The 22199-nt window shown below is 44.8% G+C and overlaps 2 protein-coding genes across 2 annotated transcripts in view; both read left to right on the top strand.

Moving 5' to 3' along the window:
• Positions 1–22199, top strand: part of dst (dystonin) — a gene marked incomplete at its 5' end in the record, with an annotated part of 136747 nt that overhangs the window by 75716 nt on the left and 38832 nt on the right. The window contains 17 exons of the mRNA XM_080534608.1: positions 7569–7721; positions 8014–8247; positions 8412–8696; positions 9011–9559; positions 9921–10097; positions 10938–11061; positions 11676–11884; positions 12120–12437; positions 12577–12743; positions 12897–13053; positions 13994–14120; positions 15455–15505; positions 15775–16010; positions 16152–16281; positions 16565–16764; positions 17193–17691; positions 17932–19400. Coding sequence (XP_080390734.1) covers positions 7569–7721; positions 8014–8247; positions 8412–8696; positions 9011–9559; positions 9921–10097; positions 10938–11061; positions 11676–11884; positions 12120–12437; positions 12577–12743; positions 12897–13053; positions 13994–14120; positions 15455–15505; positions 15775–16010; positions 16152–16281; positions 16565–16764; positions 17193–17691; positions 17932–19400 — 5085 coding nt within the window. The remainder of the gene's footprint in view (positions 1–7568; positions 7722–8013; positions 8248–8411; positions 8697–9010; positions 9560–9920; positions 10098–10937; positions 11062–11675; positions 11885–12119; positions 12438–12576; positions 12744–12896; positions 13054–13993; positions 14121–15454; positions 15506–15774; positions 16011–16151; positions 16282–16564; positions 16765–17192; positions 17692–17931; positions 19401–22199) is intronic.
• On the top strand, positions 36–7396 carry LOC308171147 (uncharacterized protein; the record flags this gene model as incomplete). Its single annotated transcript, XM_080546003.1, has 8 exons — positions 36–47; positions 665–1943; positions 2859–4120; positions 4667–5467; positions 5615–5764; positions 6375–6524; positions 6673–6906; positions 7331–7396. 8 exons carry the CDS (start codon positions 36–38, stop codon positions 7394–7396), a joined length of 3954 nt encoding a protein of 1317 aa, XP_080402129.1.

Below are 22199 nucleotides of genomic sequence, written 5' to 3' on the forward strand. Positions count from 1 at the left end.
GACTGCATGACTAACCTTTCCCCCTGATCTCTAGCATGGTGTGGCAGGTTTTCTCTTGTGCCCTATGATCCATACTCCTTTTAAAACTACTGTATTGAGCGCTACAGGTTTTGAGAGAAAAGTGAGGCAATGTAGGTTTCTCAACAGGATTTTGTCTTGTGCATTTTCTCCCTGGTACCCATTGAAACTGAGTATGCTGTGAACATGCTAATAATGGCACGAGTGTTTCATATCACCCAGCCTTTTCACAGCAACCAATACAACTAATATATATCCTTATCATCACAGGTGTTCCCAGAGCAATTATAACAGCCTGGATGTGTTGTGTCTAACTTGCTCTCTTGTTTTGCAAGATACTGAATATTCTGTTCACAGACGCATGCCAGCTTTTTTATGTGCCCACTGTACCTCTTCTTGCTGTTGAACTGACACACAGCCTTGCACTGTTGCACATGAACTGTTAACATTCACATGCTTGTCCAAGGGGTGAGTACATGTTTCACCTTGTTATTAAATATAATAATTCTGTAGGAATTTTGAGTACATTTACATTTACCAATAATAGACATTATTATCCGTTTTTATCACAGATTCTATTCATTGGCTGGTAATGGCTGCTTGTGTTTAATCTCTATGGTGTCTTGTTTCCCCCCCCCCCCCACAGAATCCAGAATTCCAGACCATTGATGGCATTCTAGAGGTGGGGAGTGAAGCAGTGCACTCTATATTTCATTCTGTACAGACAGGCCTGCTTGACCAGATCACTGGGATCAGTCTCCTAGAAGCTCAGCTCATAACCTCTGGCCTCGTTTTCCCTGAACTGAGTATGTGTCTGGACCTGGATGATGCTTTCAAACAGAACCTTGTTGATGAGCCCAGCTGGAAGCAACTACAAGAACTCAACACAACAAACAAATGTATCCGGAGTCCTCGGTTTAGCTCAGAGCCCCTCCCTGTGATAGCAGCGGTCAGGGAAGGGGCCGTCTCTGAGCGTCTGGCCTTAAAGGTCATAGAGATCCAACTGGCCACAGGTGGACTGAGGGTGCCCTATACAAGGGAGGTACTGACCCTTGAGACGGCGTTTCAATTTGGGCTAATTCCTGCCTCTCTGTTTGTCAAGATCCTGGAGAGACAGAAAACGTCGAAGGACTTGATCAACCCCGAAACAGCCGAGAGGGTCTCTCTCATCCAGCTGGTGCATAGAAGTGCAGTTCATGAGGAGACTGGGATGCGGCTGCTGCCAGTGAAAAAAGACCTTAATGGAACGCTCTCATTGACATCAGGGAGGGAGATCAGTGTACTGAGTGCTGTTCGTGAGGGTGTTATTGATCAAGAGACCATGTTGCGGCTGTTGGGGGCTCAGCTGTGTGCAGGTGGTATTGTTGACCCCAAAACAGGCCGTAAATTCACTGTAGAGGAAGCCCTGTCAGAGGGCCTGATTGACCAAGACACGGCCAGTGGGTTACTTAGCCACCAGGTCCAAAATGGCGGCATTTTGAACCCTCAAAACGGAGAAAGACTAACAGTCGATGAAGCGGTTCAGTGTGATTTGATGAGCTCTAGCACGGCACTCTTAGTGCTGGAGAAACAGAGAGGGTTAACAGGACTTTTGTGGCCTGACTCTGGGGAAATCTTGACCATGTCCACCTCTCTGCAGCATGAAATCATCACCAATCAGTTTGCATCCCAGCTGCTCACCAATAGACAGAAAATAGCAGCCTTTTACATACCAGAAAACTCTGAGGTAGTCGATATTGATTCTGCTATTCAAAATTGTTTAATTGACAAGTATACAGCCGAGGTGTTGAAAACCATAGAAATACCAGACGTTTTACCTGATTTTGCGGAGCTTTATGACAGATTTTCCTCCTGGCTGATGTTCAGGGAGATTCAGATTGAAGGATCTCACCGTCCTACCGATGACCTGGACATTGACGATAAGAGTATTAATACCCCATCTCCCACAGAGGCAAAACAATTATTCATCTCCTACCTCATGATGAATAGTTATATGGATCCAAAATCAGGGAAAAGGCTTTTGATATTTGATGGACAGTTGTCTAAAATGGCAAAACAGTTAATTGAAGATTCCAGGGAGACATTTGAAAACAACAGTGACAATTCTGAACTTGCTAAATCAACTTTTGGTGATATTCCTATGGAGGAGGATACTTTAGAAGATTTTAGAAATTCAGATATGCCTTTTAAAAGAAATACAGATGATCTAGCCTTATTGCACATTAATGACGAAGCAGATCAAACAATGAATGAGCAGGTTCGTTCTTACAGTGAAACATATACTGTTATCAAAGCACCGTTGCTACAACAGCATATAATAGCGGAATCATCAATAGCTGTTGACTCTATAAAGAGTACCACAAAGCCTGATTATGAAGTGAGTGTTTTGTGTGAGAGCTTCCCTCAAGAAAACACAAGCAGCACAACAGCGTCTTTTCAATTGAATTTAAGAAACTCAGATATAGGTTCAGATAATCAACAGAAAGAGACTGTCAATGGAGGTTCAGCCACAGAAACCCTTCAGAAAAGTTCAACTCCTCCTAGATCACCCTCTGTGAATGCCACAAACCTGAGCCCAGCATCAGATACTTGGCTATCTGATAAATGTTCAGATAGCCAAATGAAGGAGAATGTCAATGGAGGTTCAGTCACAGAAGCCATTCCTGAGAGCTCAACTCCTCCTAGATCATCCTCGGTGAATGGCACACACGTTAGCTTAGCCTCAGGTACACATGATTCACCTCCAGTGACACATTCCAGTCAAACAAAGACAGAAGCGAAAACAAATTCATCACAATTGTCCAGTGAATTGACAGAAATTGTTGATAACCGGGCTACAGAGTTTGAATGTGATTCAGAAGAATGGGACAATGAAGATGAAAGAGGCTATGCCATCCACCTACTAAGAGCCCAAGTGGAGGAGGGTGGCATTTTGGATGTCACCTCTGGGAAGCGCTATGACCTGGATGCAGCTCTGGATAAGGGCCTGGTTGATGAGGAGACTGTGCTGGAGGTGCTCGCTCTGCAGCTTCACATGAGAGGGGTCATAGGGGATCAGAGCAGCACAATGTCAACCCTAAAAGAGGCCGTGTCGAAAGGGTCCATATCCTCCCAGGTAGCCTTGCAGATCATGGAGCAGCAGAGCCTGTTAGGTGGCGTGTATGACTCGAAGTCTGGATACACGATTAGTGTAGGGGAAGCGCTGGATTCAGGGTTGGTTAGTGATGACTTGGCCGATAAGATCCTTCATTCAGACCCACTTCACAAAGCTATTATTGACCCCGATGCAGACTGTGCCCGCTCCATTTCTGATGCTCAAAGACTGGGCCTCATAGACAGCGTGGAGGCTGAGAATATGCTGCTGCCGAAAACTGAGAGAAAGGTTGCGGTCATAGTTATGGATCTCACTGATGAGCAAGTCAATGAGAGAGGTATAGAGAATAGTACTGGGCAAGCAGTGGAAGACTGGGAGGCAGCAGGACACATGGAGAAGATGAACGATTCCCTGAACCCCTTACTTCCCTCATCCACTGTTAGTCGCGATGGGTCTATACATAAACAGATGAGCCCACCCATTTTGGCCAGTCAGGTAACGGGGGAATATGCCATCCATCAAACTGACGGAATGTCTTTACTGAAGGAAGATTGTGTCTCACAGGGCCTCACCCGAGCACACCTGTCAGATATGGTTCCTGGATCTCGAAATCCTACCCAAAGTGACATTTTATCAAACATCTCAAATTCGCACATTCTAAGTGATGGTGGAGCTCCCCGTGTAGGTCAGCCTACAGCAGTGAGACAGACAGAAGATATCAGCTCTTCTGGGAGACACATTGTGGCCTGTGAGGCAGTCGGCGGCTTCACTCTGGATGATGGGCTTGTCGGAGCAGGGTACCGCGAGGTAGTGGTGAATCAGACTGCGAGTCCTGTTCAGAGTGACTCAGGCGTGTCCTGCTCGTCACACAGTGACATGTTGTCTGAGGAAAGGAAAGTGGAGAATGTCCTGAATGCTGTTCAGTCACCTCTAGTCACAGAGTCATCTCAGAGAGATAACTCATCACCACGGGACTTTTCAGACAACGTGCCGAGCCCGCTGTCACGGGTTACAGTTGAATACATGGATAAAAATACATCGGAAAATGTTGAATATTTGTCAGTAGACAGTGTGCTGCCTCAGCAACCAGTTGTCAGGTCAGAGGGGGAGAAAGACACTGAGCCCACAGCTTCTCAAAATGGATACAGTCAGAGTATGTCTGTTAATCAGAAGAAGTTGGATGAATCCTCTGCTTTACCTGTTGTGTCAAATATATTAAACATAGACAACAGCAGTGAACATTATCCTAGCTATAATACGGATCGGGAGCTATTAAAAACAGCTCCTTTTCAAGAAAAAACGTGCAGAATTACCCCAGATCAAACTCCGCCGAGTAAACATTTGTCAGATTCAAATGTTAATGCCTCTGCTGTGCCTGAATCTACCAGGGGTGTTGTATCAGACCCGAGTGAAGCTAGCAAGGGAATTGACACAGAACTGTCCTCATGGAGCCAAAACAAGTCACCAAATCAAGTTGATTCAGCCACTGTGTCCATGACAACAGAATTAGGACAGACAGATAATAACATATATGATACAAGTGTGTCTGTAAAGTCGTCGGATACAAGCACACCCTCTGCATCAGAGATGATCTCAGAGCATCCATTAATTGGGATAGAGCCAGGCCTGGGATCAGATACACAGGATGGGAATATGCCAGATGAATGTACTGCTGCTGAGAATCCACAGCTGACGGCCCATGTTAAATCAGACCCCTCAACTACACCTGATAGTGCCACGCCACCTGAATCGGTCCTCTATAGTGCCGTTAGTTCTGGTCTACATGAATTGGTCAAAATGAGGGTAGAGGGGGCAGATGTTGACGATTTGCAAATGGTTGAATCCCAAGCAGTGACCGACATGATCCAGAACATTCCACATTCACCTGGGGGAGATGATTCTAATGAGAGAGATGCAGCTCATGGCCTTCTGGAAAGCAGCAGCCCAGACCTTCTTATGGATCTGCTGAAGCGGGAGGCTCTCCATAGGATAGAGACAGGAGACCAAACAAAGAGTCCCCGGGAGAGGAGACCTCACGGAGAAGCGCTTCCGTCTGATATGACACAGGTTCAGTCTCAGTTGCTGCAGGTTATTCAGGGTATTTCCTCAAACCGAGACCCTTCAGTGCTTCAGGATGTGATGGGAGAACTGAGCTGTATCCTGAGGAGTGGTTCTCAGGAGGACAAACACGGCTACACTTTAGAGCGCATCGAGGAGGAAGGCTCTGATGAGGAAGCTGAGGGTGCGGTGGGAAATAGTCCTGACATCTGCCATTCTGCTGAGTCTGATCGACTGTCGTGTGGACAACACGTCTCGGGCATGGAGGAGTCAGACAAGGCTCAGTCGACAGCACGGGTAAGTTCTACATTTTAAAATTCAATTCAATGTAATTCAATGCATTCCATGTACTATTCAATCTCAATCAATTCTCACACATAACAGTGTTTTCTATGTTTGTTAAACACTTTACTTACTCTTCCTCATTCATGTGTTCATTTTCAGCAACAGTTCTCCACCCAGAGTTATTTAGAGTGTGTTGGTAGACTCCAGGACCATGCAGATGTTATAGAGGACATCAGGAATGAGCTGCTAACCCACGGCTCTGAGAGTGACAACATGGAGGAGTTACACAGTCAGCTGAAAGAATCTCAGGTATCCATGCAATCTATCTATCTATCTATCTATCTATCTATCTATCTATCTATCTATCTATCTATCTATCTATCTATCTATCTATCTATCTATCTACCTATCTATCTATCTATCTATCTATCTATCTATCTATCTAAAGTATCTATCTATCCACACAACTGTTTTCAGTCATGTTAAACTACTCCTTTCACTATTACTTTATCTGAGTTTTCCCTCTTTGTATGAGCATCTGTTAACACAATCACCTACTTTTAACATTTCACTTTCCTCTTTTTCTAATTAAACTCACTCTAGTCGCTGGAATGCCATCTCTCTTCACTGGCTGGCATTCTAACCACAGATCTGGAGATAGCCAGGCAGCTGTTAAAGTCAGTTAATGAACACGTTCCCACACAAATCCACCGTGATTTGGCTTCAGCGTTCCTACATTTGCAGCCAGCTTTTGCAGATATTTGCCAAATGTCTGAAGAGAGAACTTATGTTCTAACGCAGGCAATTGATGCTGGGAAGGTAAGTGTTCCTTTGTCATGATGAAGTTGTAATTTTGGATGTGTGACCGGAATATCGGGAAATAACAATTAATCTTTACCATTTACAATGACTTTTTTAGGCTTGTTTGGCATCAACATACCAGGAGCTCCTCTCTACCCTTGATAAGCTATCAGGCAGTATCCATGACAACTCTGAGATGGTCTGCAACCCGGACATCATGGACACATACAACTTAGACACAGTGACGCTCATGACACAGCAACACAGGGTAACTCATGTTCCCGCACATACATGCTCATACAGTCTGGCTCAGCTAGTTTCCCCCCCATATATTTATTCCAAATAAAACACGTGTTGGTAAATTCAGTTTTGTGAATTTGTTCAGTCTGATTCTATAACCACCTCTGTGTTCGTAGGACGCGGAGAACACCCTGAAAGGTGTCCAGAAGCGGCTGGAGGAGACATCATTTGACATCCAGTACTTCATCTCTGACCACGCCCAGTTCCTGAGCCCAGCTCAGAGCAGGCACCTGCTCAAGTCCCTGAGTGCCATTCAGAGGACATTTAAGGAAGAGCTGGAGAGGTTGTCCAGCCAGGGACGTGTCCTGGAGCGACACCTGAAGATCAGAGAGGATGAGAGTCAGCAGAAGGTCTGGACCCAAATGACTGGGGTTGGACACAGTCCATACAGTAACACCATAGAGAGTGTTGATTTGAGAAAACCATGAAAATGTATTGAGCGATGAAGTGTGAATGTGTGTGTGAGGAATGCGTTAAGCATATTTAATGGATTGAAACACCTGTATAAAACTAATTCTTAAACTTGTTGCGCATACTGTATGATGGGTATTTTCGAATAGATATAACATAATCATATATTCAGAATTAATGTAGTCAAAATAAATAAATGTGTGTTTTGAATTTGTCTCCCTCAGATGTTATACTGTTGTATTGCATGTTACTGCTAACATCACTTGAAAAAAGACTTGCTTGATCACTGCCAAACACTAACTGTTCTCCTGGTCGTGTTCACATTTCACAGGCTCCAAGACACCTTTGAACTCTTAACTCCAGAGGACAAAATGCATCTTCAGTGTGGGAATGCTTTCCCTCGCAAACTTCAGCACTAACACACTCTAAGCTCTCTGCCAGTCCTCTTCACCGTGTCATAAACCTAGCCTGTTGAATGGCTAGCATGTTTACAGCATACTCAGACAATGGTTCTAGATAGGACATTGAGTGTCTAATGTAGTGCTGTGTACTGTATGCTGCGACTTGGTCGGGTCTTAACACGGCACTCTGGTTTGTCTAGTCTGTGGTGGAGAAACAGAAGGAGTTCTCGGATAAACTGCAGGAGGCGTATGACAACTTGACGCAGACAGAGAACCGGTTGATTGGACATCAGCAACAGGCCAATACGGCAAAGAGTGTGGAAGACCTGCAGCAGTGTCAGCAGGAGAACCAGGTACTGTGCATATACACTGTTGTTATGGTTACATGTCAGCACACTCTTGTTATGGTGTGGGGCGGCTGTGGCTCAGGAGGTAGAGCCGGCGTCTAATGATTGCAAGGTCGACGGTTCGATCCCTGGCTCCTCCTGTCCACGTGTCGAGGTGTCCTTGGGTGTGTGAATGGGAGGCCGTTGTAAAGCGCTTTGGATAACGGCGATCCATTTACCATTTGATGTAATGTCACTACTTCACCTGTTTATATAGCATTTTATCAACTTAATTTGTGTGTCTCTGTTTATCCTCCAGGCCTTGCAGAAAGATGTTCAGAACAACGCCAGTGCCTTGAATGAAGTGATCACCGGTACCAAGAAATTCTTGGACGAGAACCGGACCAAGCTGACGCCAGAACAGATCAGTGCCGTTGAGAACAAGCTCACGGACGCCAAGAGCAAGGCCAAGCTCATCAACCAACGGGCCGAGGAGTCCAGCAAAGACTTGGACAAGGTTGTGACTAATGCCATCAAACAGGAGACAGAAAAGGTTGGAAGACATGTTCCATTAGCATGCATTCATTTTATTTACATGTATTATGACTGCTCTGTGTATATAATAATAATAATAATAACAACCAAAAAGTTTCTCACTTTTTTAGAAGAAAAATGTATTTCTTATAGAAATAAATTCACTTCATCCCATTCATTCAGGTGGCTGCTGTCGAGCAGCTCGAGGAAAGCAAGAACAAGATTGGGGATCTCCTGGACTGGATATCCAACATAGGGAATGAGAAAGAGAGTGGGAGCGACCGAACAGACCACATGGGCAAGCAGAATGGCAACCAAACGTCCGAAACCTCAGCCACGGGCATCATGGGAGAAGATAATGACCCCAATGGAAATGCTCTACAAACCACCGATAATGACCCTGAGAGGCAGGCCGAAGGGCAGGGATCCTCAGAGGTGGATCTCGACAAGCAGTGTGACAGGGTCAAGGTGAATTAGCCTATTATTTGGTGGCTATGTTTGATTTACAGAAGCATTATAGCAAAACAATGTAATTACATGGTGGATGTGCCTCATTTATATCGATTTTACAGGCCTGTTCTCTTTATTGCTAAATTAATTTGCTTGTTTTTACTTCAACTGCATTGGCTTCATCTTTAAATGTAATCAAATCAAATTGACTCACAGGCTTCTCTCTCTCTCTCTCTCTCTCTCTCTCTCTCTCTCTCTCTCTCTCTCTCTCTCTCTCTCTCTCTCTCTCTCTCTCTCTCTCTCTCTCTCTCTCCCTGTCCCTGTCCCTGCAGGCCCGTCATCAGGAGATCCTGTCCCAACAGCAGGACCTGATCATAGCCACCCAGTCGGCCCAAGCTCTGCTGGACAAGCAGGCCCAGGTGCTGTCCCCCGGGGAGAAGGACAAGCTGCAGAAGGACATCCAGGAGCTGAAGGGCCGCTACGAGGCCTCCCTCACCCAAGCCGAGCAGCAGATGAAGCAGGTGCAGTGTGTCCAGGAGGAGCTCAAGAAGTTCCAGGGGGACTTTGAGGAGTTTGAGGGCTGGCTGCAGCAGGCAGAGGGCGAGGTGGAGGAGCTTGGTACTCCCGCAGGCCTTCTGAATGTCCTCAGTGAGAAACTGCAGCGACAGAAGAGCTTCTCAGAGGACGTCATCTCCCACAAGGGGGACCTGCGCTTCATCACCATCTCAGGGCAGAAGGTGCTGGACGTGGCTAAGGCCTGCGGACGGACAGACCCAGGGGGGAAAGACGTACAGCTGGAGGTGGACACCTCCGGAACATCTGCTGCTGTGAAGGAGAAGCTGGACTCAGCAGCAACCCGCTACAAAGCACTGCATTCTCAGGTATGATGATCTAACTCTAATAGTAGAGTCAAGACACACATTGAATAAAACGTAAGACTATATCTTAGACAGAGGGGTGTAATATCCCATTATCACCACATGGGGGGAGCATTGCTGTTAAAACACATTGAAAGTCAGCCCTTATACTGTGTCAAAGAGCAGTCACATTGGTAGACTAGTATTGTAAGTTAAATACTGACTTTGGGTAGGTTTCAAAGACAATTCAAGTTATAAGTTCCTTCATTAAGAGACTACTGTAATGATGTTATGTTGACCCCTTGGAAGACAGCAGGTTTTTTTGTGCATTTAAATAGTTATAGTTCTTTTTTTATTATCTATTATTTGATTTTATTTATTTCAGTGCAACCAGCTTGGCAACAACCTTAAAGATGTGGTGGACAAGTACAAGAAGTTTGAAGACTCCACCGATGGTCTCCAGAAGTGGCTCAACAAGTCAGAGGAGGAGGCACGAAGGCAACAGTCTGAGGCCATCGCTGCTGACCCCCAAACACTACAGAAACAGCTGGAGGAGACCAAGGCATGAAACGCTACAGACACACTACAGACACTCACTTTATCAACAGAAACCACAACACAAATCACTGATGCACCAGACTCAGGGGTGCAGGCAGGTCAAATGGATGAATAGCTGTTTACAGAACTTCATGTTCAGAAGTTACTCACAGGTCTGTGTACTGACTGGTTTTGAAGGTCGTTACACTGCAGAACTGCCTCTCCATATACAGTGTTTCCACTCACTTTAAAACAACACAGCTATTTATAGGTCCAATTTCAAAGTTACAAGACATGAATAACTTGGCTTTGGTACCCTCACCCTAACAACTGGACTGACGGAGGTGAAGAGTGTGCCTATTATCCTTAAATAGATTATTTCCTTGCCATACTGCCAGAATGAGTTTAGTTGCCTTGCGACACACCAGCAAAGAGAGAGAAAGTGAGAGAGAGAGAGAGAGAGAGAGAGAGAGAGAGAGAGCGTAATGTTCCCTAACATCTCTCTGTGGAGTAGCGGTGACTCAGTGTATAGAGATATGCAGAGATAAGAGGCGCCCGAAACACAAGAATGCTACTCTGTCTCTTGGTTTCGATTACAAATCATGTCAGAAAAATGCTAACTTTTCCCCTGAGTGCAAAACAGTGGATGTACTGTGTTGCATCAATGGAGCGTATTGTAGATGGGTTCAGTACTTAACTAAGATAGCCTATGGATGAATAAACAATTATCCTTCTAGCTAGTTATGTACGTTTGCATTCACAACAGTATCACATTATTACTGAAGTATAGTTATGAGGATATGTGGAGTTGTAATTGTGGCTTGTCCGTAAGACACTTTGATACTAATGTTTTGCTCGTTCTCAGTCTCTACAAGGTCAGACCACTGGACGTCAGAATGCCTTGGAGACACTACGCAAAACAGCTGACTCTCTGATCACAGCCGAGGGGGATCTGTTGACCAATCAGGATGAGATCCAGGAGACAGTAGGTGAGGAAACGATCAAAGTATGGATGCTCAACTTGATGCTGCGTCTACATGATGTCTATAACGATGTGTTTGACAGAATAGTGCCACGGTTACCTTTATTGACAGTGAAGTAGTGGTTAAGGAATGTAAGAGCGATGTAGTGTTATTGGAATGTTAATACGGTTTGCCTTATCTCTAATCATATTGCTTTTGGCTGATTCTCAGATATTCGTTGCATGTGCCATAGATGTATGTTTCGGTAATCTTTTCTATACCCATGACCTTAACTGAAAGGTCTTACTGGGAGTACTGAAAATCCCCTGTTTTCAGATGTTAAAAAAATTCTCGTATTTCACTGTTGTGTGAACCATAGCTCAAACATTCCTTTAAAAAGCATGCCTTGGTGGCCAGGGGTGGTCCAGTGGTCTAGCACCACGGTCTACAGTGCACACATATGCCGATGTCGGCATGGGTTCGAATCCGGCCCATGCGCTGCTGACATGCCCTCTCTCCCATCTTCTCCTTACTGTCCTGTCTGTCTTCACTATATCTGTCCAATAAAATGAAAAAAATGAGTGGGACTGCCCCACTCAGAAAAAATAACAAATAATCATGCCTTGTTTCCTTCCCTGTAGATGACATTGCAGAGAGGTATGACAACCTGTCAAAATCTGTGAGCGACCGGAATGAGAAGCTGCAGATCACTCTGACCCGCTCCCTGAGTGTCCAAGATGGGCTGGACGAGATGATGGGTTGGATGGCAGGAGTGGAGAAGAGCGTCCGAGAGAAAGGACAAGTACCTCTGGAATCTGCAGCCATTGGGGATGTGCTCAGCAAAGAGGCGGTATGTATGAAATTGTGCTTTTAAAAAAATGAAATATATTTTACTAATACTAACTTATTTTAACTTGTCATTTTGTGCTCAATAGTTGATTTTGGGAGTTTGCTCGTGTCTGCATTATCCTTTACATACTGTATGAAGAAACCTCTGTTTTGATGTCATGTTTAAAAATGACATTATACATTTAAAAGGCTTTAACATACTGTAAATGTTGTCTCTCATTTTGTGTCTGTTCAAGGCTCTTGAGCAGGATATATCGAGTCGTCAGAGCAGCATCTCGGCCATGAAGGCCAAGGTAAAGAAGTTTGTGGAGACGGCTGATCCCTCTGCGGCTGCCCGGCTGCAGTCCAAGATGGACGCCCTGTCGCAGCGCTTCTCTGACACCTGTGACAGCCACAAGCTCAAAGTGACCCAGCTGGAGCAGCTGAAGGACAAGGTGGAGCAGTTTGAGAAGACCTCAGAGAAGGTGCAGCAGTTTGTGCTGAAGCGCTCACAGGACCTCTCTGAGACAGACGGGCCTGGGAAAAACGTCAACGAGCTCTCTCAGCTCATGCAGGTAGCTTGGAATCGTCAAACATCTTACGTTTACCATTAAATGGGGCACATTTTGTAAAATGTAATAACCTAAGTGTTCACAGAGGACTAATTGGTGAAATATCTTTACAATTGATCATTTCACAATGTTGCCGTCACAGGACACTAACGGTGAGTTGGCTGAGCATGCTAAAGACATGGAGACGCTGCAGATGCTGTCAACGGAACTGTCCAATATGGATCCGGAGGGAAGCAAGGCGCAGATTCAGGGCAAGATGGACAAAATCTCCAACACGTTCAATACCTTCAAAGACACTGTTAGAGAGAAGTAAGTGAACAATAAGAAAGTAAAGAAAATACCCAATGTGTTACGTTACGATTACCTGTTCTGTTTTTACACTGTATTATACAGTGTGTATTATATATGTTGTATATGGTGTTCCCATTTGCTATGTGTGACTGAGATGATGTTGTCCAACAGAGAGGAGGAAGTGTCTTCTTGCCAGGACCAGCTGGGACAGTTCAGGTCTGCAGCTGGAGCTCTGAGGAAGTGGCTGGAGGAGACCACAGAGAAGGTGCCTGTGGTTCAGCCGTCCAGCAGTGAACAGAGCCTGGGGAAGGACCTGCAGAGAGTCAATGTGAGTTATCAGACTGACTGGTACCTCACTATGGGAATTAGGAAGACAACTTAAAGCCCTATTCCCACAGGACTGGAATTATCTGGTGACCTCTGGTAATTTGTAATAATTACGCGGGTGGTCTGTGTTGTTAATCCTGTGTGAATCGGCTATGTCTGTAAAAATGTCCACTGCAAATTACCTACCATATTTCGCTGATTACGGAGGTCCTGTGATAATAGTTGTCCCGTGCGAATCGGCATGTCGGTAATTTGGGGTGAGTTTGTTTTCTCCGCCCCTTTTTTTTGCCTAACCAATGCCTGCTGTTCATGAAGCGGATGTTACACAGAGCCATGACATCATATCTGGGGGAATGTCTGTAAATTCCAGTAAAACACAAACTTCACTTATCCCGTCCGAATGACATCAGGGGGGAATTTCTAAATTACAGAGGTCACCAGATAATACTAGTCCCTGCGAATAGGGCTTAAGATTGAGTACATTTAAGTTAAGATTAAAGTTAATTGACATGGTCATTGGCTTGGTCTTCAAAGGGGCCTTGCCAATTGGCATCGTTCTCATTTCTGAAATGATTTGTATTTCACTCTGTATCATTTGTCCCATAATTGGCTCTAAATGCGTAACAGAACAAGAGTAGTGTGGTGCAATGTATCACTGCTGTCCTCCCTACGCTCCCCAACCTCCCTGTTGTTTCCCAATCCCATGCCAAACTAAGGAGAAATTAATTGTTGGTGTTTTACATAGGACTATTCAGGGAGTGAAACACTAAATTACTTATTAATCTCCTGAGAGCAAGATTTTGTCTGCTATGGCACCATTTTTCTGGGGCTCAGACCTAATCATTCAGTCTTCTTTCATTTAAGGCATGACAGTTGGCTGCAATAATATTCTTGTCATTATTGTGTGAACTATTTAATTGAACTGATTGATCTTTCCTTAGGGCTTATTGGAGGAATGGCAATCCAAAGCCTCAGCCGTTCAAGGGATAAATAGCGATGGATCTGCTTTATGTAACCTCATCAGTGTCCTCACATCTCCTGCCAAGACTAAGACGTCACACAGGCCAGGTACCCTTGTACACTTTCATGGATGTTTGGCTCTTTTACAGCAGTTAATTTATTATATGTTTTAGTATAGATTTGAATGCAGGGCTCCAGAGAGTGCAACCAATTTGGTCCAGTGCGACTACAGATTTTCTTTGGACTAAAGATTTTATTATAGCAAGCGTTGGAAAATAAACTGTACGATAAACTAGTTTTTCAGTCTACTAACCATAGGCCTACGGTGCCCGTGCCTCCCGAGCCTGAAATAACACCAAGAACAGATTCTGAGCCAGAGGTACAACAGCCAACAGCAGCTGCAGCTAAAAAGGCTCCTACTGTATACCGTTTCGCCTCGAATGGCCTAAAGAATACACTTGGCTATGATAAAGACATGAAGCACATGTCCTGTGTTTACTGTGAACAATACGGTCCAGGTGTTGCAGCAACACACCATTTACAGCTGCAGCTACTACATTCAAGCACGAGACCCTCGAAGTTCATAATACCAGCAAAAGGCACACGCAATGCATGGACAGTTATATGAACAGCAGAGCTGCCACGCCCCCAGTGGCGTTTTAACAACAAAAAAATACTTTCACCAAATTTAAATAGCAAATACTTCAAAATAAACATTTATTCTCTGTAAACATACAGCAACGACACCTGCGCCCAGTTCATTGGAGTGATAGCAGACACCCTGAAAAAGGAGACTGGCGCGCAAATTGCTGCGTCTCATTATCTGTCTTTCATGATAACTGGTGACACCGACATATCAACGGAATAATGGGATTGTTTATGGGCGTATTATCATTCGCAAAGGGAAGACCCACCAACATCCTGATAGGCTTGTTGAAGGAGTGTATATCAAAGCACATTTACATAATTGGCTAAGCAAAAATTAGATATGCAGCACTTTATTTTAAACTTAATTATCTATCTAGGAATTATTTATTAGGATAGGCCTACCTAATGTAAAAAACAAACAAACATGATGTTTTTTCATTGTAGGAGTCTATGCTGCCACTAAGAAGGCTTTTACTGGTCGCTGGGCACAGTGCAAGCATAGCATAGCATATATATATTTTAATTATATATCTTTTTTTTTAAAGGTCAGAGCTGCAACCACAGGCAAATTCTTTGTTGTGACCAAATTATGTGCTGGTGCCCATAACTGAAAAAGTGCCAGTGTCACCAATGTAAAAAGTTGGAGCCCTGGAATGTACAGTGACTGCTAACCAGCAGTGATCATACAATCGGCATTTCCTTGTATTCATCTATCCCAGTGTAGTTTGCTTCTAACAGCAGCTTCTTTAAGAAATAAGCATTATCTTATGTTTTTTGTATCATTTTACAATCAGCTGTTACTAATGGTGGAGGCCCAGGGAACCATGCCTACCTAACCAATAAAGGTAATATTCTTTTTACAAGTATGACATGGTCAGAATGTATAAACACACTGTACAAGGCCTATGCATTATCATAACAACTTACCATCACAAAGCTGTAAATCTAATGGCTTGTTGATATACGTACTAGTCTTTATCTTGAACCAAAATATGCTGAAAAGTATACTGTATGTATCCTTGTTGAGATACTGTAACTTATTGTCGGATGGCAACACTGTGTTTTCAAGTAAATGATGTTGAAGAGAACCTGTCTGGTCTCTAACCGTCCACAGAGCTGATGGTGGTTCAGCAGAACATGTCGTACATCAACGAGGGTTATGAGAGCCTGGGGGAGCTGCTGAAGAGTCGGGCTGCTGAGCTCAGCGGTCTGGTTCAGGAGGTGACGGAGGCCCAGGAGGAGACCGACGCCATGATCAAGTGGCTGAAGGACATGAAGAAGACAGCGGCATCCTGGAACTCTGCAAGTACAGAGAAAGACTCAGTGAAAACACAGCTGGAGCAACAGAAGGTACGCTTAAACACAGACACTGAAACACAGACAAAAAACTGTTAAAAACCTGTAAAATAGGAAAAACCTAAAACAGGAGAATACTACGTTAAACGTGTGTAATATGATGTGAGACTAGTGTTAACTCTCTATATCTCTCAGGCCTTTGAGGAGGACATGAAGCAAAAGCGAGAGCAGCTCCAGAACCTGAGAGAGAAGCTCCTCCACCTGATTGAGAAACACCCCGACTCTCCTGAAGCAGCAAAATGGAAGCAGATGCTAGCCCAGATAGGTATGCATCATCTGCCCGTCTCCAGATGTTTCATATCTGAGGCTTTATACCAGAGAAATGTTCTCTTAGTGTCAGTCCACTCATCCACTCCTTCCTATCCAGGTGAATGAGGTTCAGTGCTTTTGCCAGGATGCCAGGTCTCACCCCCACACCTCCACCCTTGGCACACTCCTAAAACTATGTTCTAATCAGCAGGGGCACTAATGAGGTCAGATGCAGTGGTTGGGGAGTGTTTTGTGCAGACTGATATAGAAAGGTGTGTTTGTTCTAACCCCCTGCTCAGATGCTGCGTGGGCAGATATCAGCGGCTCGGTGGAGGACAGGAAGCAGCACCTGGAGCATTCCAACAGGAACCTGGATGTGTTCCAGACCACTGAGCCGCAGCTCCGCCAGTGGCTCTCGGAGAAAGAGCTGATGATGAGCGTCCTGGGGCCCCTCTCCATGGACCCCAACATGCTCAACACTCAGAAGCAGCAAGTTCAGGTACTTCATTAAGAGTAACACATGCACAAACTTGCATTAAAGTGGTAATCTGAAATTCAAACAACAACTGCCACTTAGAGATGAGGGATGAAGTTGCAGAAATGTACTCTAAAATTCATAGTGTTTGTTTTAAAATTACATTGTTTGCAATGGAGTAAAACAACTTATATTTTGGGTTGTAACACAAGTTGAACCAAGCTCATAAGGCATTTGTAATTTACTATAGGCATTTCTAATGTTAGTCTGTATTGCTGCTTTAAGTTGCTCCTATACTACCCCTACAGAAATGTAATTCGCAGACAATCTGGAGTCAAATGTTGCCAATTTGGTGTCATTTTGCTGGCAAACCCTTGAGTCTAAAAATAGATTCTGCATGATGTGATCCTAATTTCCCATCACCCTTTCTTTTGGCAATCCCTTCACTCTAGATCCTCCTGAATGAGTTTGACAGACATAAGCCACAATACGAGCAGCTCAACAAGGCTGCTGCTGCCATCCTCGACTCGTCAGCCCAGCAGGACCCCTCAGGTGGGAAGGTGGTCAGGGAGCAGCTGGCTGCTGTCACCCAGAAGTGGCAGGGCCTAATGGGGCAGCTGGAAGAGAGAGCCAGCCTCATCGGCCAGGCTGTGGGGAAGACGGGGCAGTTCCAGGGGCTGCTTAGGAGCCTCAGTCAGACCGCTACCTCCCTGGAGACCCAGCTCAGCAGCCAGCAGGCTCACAGCACCCAGCCTGATGCGGTTAAGAAGCAGCTGGAAGAGGCTAACAGCATCTCTGCTCAGCTTAGGGAGGAGAGGAAGAGGCTAACGGAGGCGGAGGCCTTGTGCTCAGAGCTCTCAGCTCTTGTGACAGAGGACTACCTGAAGGCAGACCTGGCCAGGCAGCTGGAGAGTGTCACCAAGCCTTTCAAGCAGCTGGAAGATAAAACAGGTTAGGCTTTTATTTCATGTGCCTCTATTGACGCTATACCTGTGTAATAACTGTATTACTCTACTAACAAAGTCTATATACCATTTCATAACACAAACCATGAAACTGCATATACCATGCAATTAAAAAAATGCGTGTACTTATAGCATTACTAAACAGGTACAGTGTATGGGGAAAGTTCATGTAGTGAACCAAGTGTTACCTGGCCTGAAAATAATTGTTAAAATGTGTGTCTTTTAGTTAAGAGGATCCAGAAGCTGAACTCAGCCTTCGCCAGTTCCCAGCAGTTCCACCAGACGTCGAAAGACTTTGAGGGCTGGCTGGATGAGAAGCTCCAGGAGCAGTCTAAACCCCTGGCCGTCTCCGCCAAAGAGGAGACCCTCCGACAAAGCCTGAAGGAGCAAAACGCCATCCAGAAGGCCCTTAGTGAACACGAGGAGCCCTACAGCACTATCATCAGGGAGGGAGAGACCCTCCTACAGAACACGGATGGCGCAGAGAAGGTGGCCCTGCAGGGGCAGCTCTCCACCATCCGCTCCAACTGGGAGGACATGAAGAAGAGCTCTGTGGACCGGGCAGAGAAACTTCAGGGAGCGCTGCAGAAGGCCCAGAAGTACCAGGAGCACGCAGAGAAGCTCAACTCCTGGGTCCGGGAGTGTGAGGCCAAGGAGGGCCATGTCAGGCTCAGCGTGGACCCTGTGGAAGTGGAGAGCTCCATCTCTCAGGTCAAGGCCATTCAGAAGGACGTAGACAAGCACAGGGGCCTGGTGGAGCAGCTCAACACCGCTGCCGAGAGCCTCCTGGAGGTGGCCAACGCTGACACCGAGGCCGTCAGGGAGGAGAAGGCGGCCATCGGCCAGAGCGTGGACAGGGTCACGGAGGGGCTACAGCACAAGAGAGAATCGCTGGAGAAGGTTTCACAGAGGCTGAAAGAGTTCAACGACACTCACAAAGAGGCTAAAGCCCATCTGGAAGGAGCTAAGAAACAGCTAGACGACCACACGTCCCTGGGAGTCCAGGCTAACAGCAACAAGAACCTGACCAACATGAAGGCCCAGCAGAAGCGTCTGGACGGGGTACAGACCCAGGTGGAGCTCCTGAAGAGCCTGGCCCAGGGCCTGGTGGTAGATGTTCCCGAGGCAGACGGCGTGACCGACCTTCTGCTGCAGGCTGACAGCCTTGAGAAAGAGTGCGGCTCCCTAAGCAAGGAGGTAGGGGAGACCTGCTCCACCATGGAGGGCAAGCTGCAGGGCATCGGGCAGTTCCAGAGCAACATCCGGGAGATGTTTACCCGCTTCGCAGAACTGGACGATGAGCTGGACAGCATGACACCAGTAGGGTGTGACCTGGCCTCTCTACGAGAGCAGCAGGGAAGTGTCCAGGACTTTGTGGCTAAACTGCAGGAACTGAAGGCTAACACGGCCAACGCTGGAGACAGCTGTAAGAAGATGCTTGGGACAGAGGCCTCCCCAGACCTGCTAGGCCTGAAGAGAGACTTGGATTCTCTGAGTAAGCAGTGTGGCAAGCTGATGGACAGAGCTAAGGGGAGAGAGGAACAGGTGGGGAGTACACTCACCCGTCTCGATGAACTTCACTCCAAGCTCCAGGAGTTCACACACAAACTGGGCGGTGCTGCAGACCAGGAGGAATCCCAAGGGCCAGTCGGAAGTGAGACAGATGTCATCAACCAACAGTTGGAGGCCTTCAAGGTAAGATGTAATTTTGTGCAAAATAACAGCATCCGCACACTCAAACACTGTGCAAAAAAAACGTAGTTTATTGCGAGCTTTCGGTCATAGACCTTCTTCAGGCATAAAGTAGACAAGTGAATGCAGTGGTGTAATTTTGTAAATATTTTTAAATTAAACATATCAGTGTCATTAATCATTCAAAAGAATCGCCACGGTGTGTTAACTTGTTAGACAGTGAGTAATGTGGTATGATGTTGGGGGAAAAAGTGCATGAACCTGCCATGGCGTGTCTTACAGCCTGTATCCATAACATTCATCGTATCATATTATTTTTGCACATGTTTTGCTTTTGTACTGAAGCGGTATCACTTTCACAAGCCACAGCACTGAACTGGATGACATAAACCTGCCCAAAGAAATATAATTCTCTGAATACTACCCTAAAGTAACCATCAACAATAAGCAATACAGTGTGTCTGACAGCCTCTTGTAACAAGTGAAGTAAAATATGATCCTGAGTGTCTAAAAGAACAGTATTACAGTATATTTGCATGACATTTAAAATGATTTATTTATTTATAAAACCATGGATTATACAAAGAACATAATATGCATTTACTGACTATAAATATAATAGGCCTATAAATAAATATAAATAATATATTTTTGGTTCACCACATCAACTGCCATCCCGGTTTTCACATACATCTCTGAACGTTCACATCAGTTCATTATCTTTTTGCAATTAGATCAGATCTATACTATAATCAGCTGCATACACCCCAGTGGTGTGAGTTGTGAGTTGTGCCATGTGCGTGAAACTCCTCTGGAGGTTGCTGGTTCAGTATGTCGCTGAGCATCTGGTGCTAACAAAAGACCTCTGGCCCATGAGCCATTGTGGTGGATGCAGACCCACGTAGGAGCCAGCTGGGAGCCAGAAAGGTGTATGTTTCAGAAGGCCAGGGTAATGTAGGCCAGTCGGACTCCTCTCCTAATAGGATAGGCTATCCTTCAGAATGAATGTGGTGGGCAGGACACCACTCACTAGCATGAAATGTGCAATAAGTGGCTTTGTCTCATTATTTATCCTACCAGCTAATTCACTGGTGTCCGAGCAGCTGCTCCTCCTATCTGTTTGAGAATCTCATTTTTGGCGGAAATTCAAAAAGGGTGTGCTAAGCCTACGGGGTGTTGTGTAGATGGTCATCTGTTTCCTGTGATTTTTTTTCTCGGATTACCATGTGGATCTACGCTCTCTCCTGAAAGAATGGACAGAAAATAGATTCCTTTATTTAGAATAGCATGTGGTATACCACAGGAACTAAGAGGAGTGTTCTGTACCATACCATGTAAAAGCATAGGCTAATTTGCTCAAATTATTTAACACAGCTATCTAAAAGCCCAATTTGCCAATCAACAAACTATCAGTAGATTTAAAAAAAATAAAAAAGGATTTCAATGTCTTGTATGTATTTTATTGAATATGTCTTTAATTGGAAGATTTGCTCTCTGCTAAATCATGATTTAGACAAACAATTATAATTCAGTAACATTTAATTACACTTACAGAGATGCTGTTCTTTGTATATTAGATAAAACAGGGATAAAAGCCTGTATGCAAGAGGATCATCTATTTTTGGATTTGAAATATTAAAACGATTATGTGTTATATGGGCTGAATGTATTATATCAAGACAATACTATACATACATGTGCAACACTGCACACACATATAGGCCGAGGGAATTTATTTAATTGTGTTCATATTAAAGATAATTCTTTATTACAAGAAGGTTGTTTACACTGATTAATCTCAACATCGGTTTTATATAGATGTCATAAACTACCATATCAAAATACAAGTGTAATATAACAGCCAATGCCGACCACAACTTAAATGTCTGAATTTGTTGCCGGGTTTAAGAAGGTTTGATGTGTAGCCATCCAAGAATTGAATACTGCCAGCTGTTGTTTAGTGACATGTTTCATTCTGGCAGTGCTGCTCACCCCCTCATTGTCCCATCCTGAGTCTGCTTGGGTAGGGTGCACACCAAGACTTCAGCTGCTAGCGGAAAATCTCCATTGTCCTTGTTCATGCCACCATTTTCTTCAAGTAAAACGTACCCTGAGAACGATGGTTCGCATTAAGAGACTTCCAGCTCAAAGTATTTCTTCCTTACAGTGTACGAAGTCCTGTGATGAAACACACAGCATGTAGACAGAGACCAGACAGAGGCTGAACTGAATGGGATATTTTAAAGTCTAAAATAGAGGTTTCATGCTCCGTTTGTGTATTTGTAGATCTATGACTTGGGTATATTTTTGGGTTTCATTGGCAGCTGTTGTGAGAGAAATAAACAGGCAACACTGGTTCAGCTTTTGGACGAGTTGTTACCATTTTAGGTAAGGGGTTGTAAGGGAGGCCTTGGAGGTCATGGTTTCACTCTTATTGTTTTTGTGGTAACAAATCTGGAGTGTTTGCTGGGGAGCTGCTCTGTACTCCTTCATAGTAATGTGAAGCCAGTAACAAAAGCTGATTGGGACCGGGAGTTGGGAGGTGTGGGCGTCTTTTCTTTTCCATACAGACGTTACATCAGTGTCTCTTGTGAACCTAAAAGGAATTTCTCCCCCGTGAATCATAGCTATTTCTCTCAGTGAAGGTGATGAGGGGAAAGTGCCGTTGGGAAGAAGACCACGTAGTGTAGCTTACTCATTGCCCTGGTTATGATACACTCTCCCCAAGGTGAAACATGAAACTCCATGTCTCAGAACATCTGAGTTGTTTTTTTACACATTGTTTTGCTATGATGGAGATCA

The sequence above is a fragment of the Nansenia antarctica genome (assembly GCF_963989245.1).
Source record: "Nansenia antarctica genome assembly, chromosome: 1".
Lineage (NCBI taxonomy): Eukaryota > Metazoa > Chordata > Actinopteri > Argentiniformes > Microstomatidae > Nansenia > Nansenia antarctica.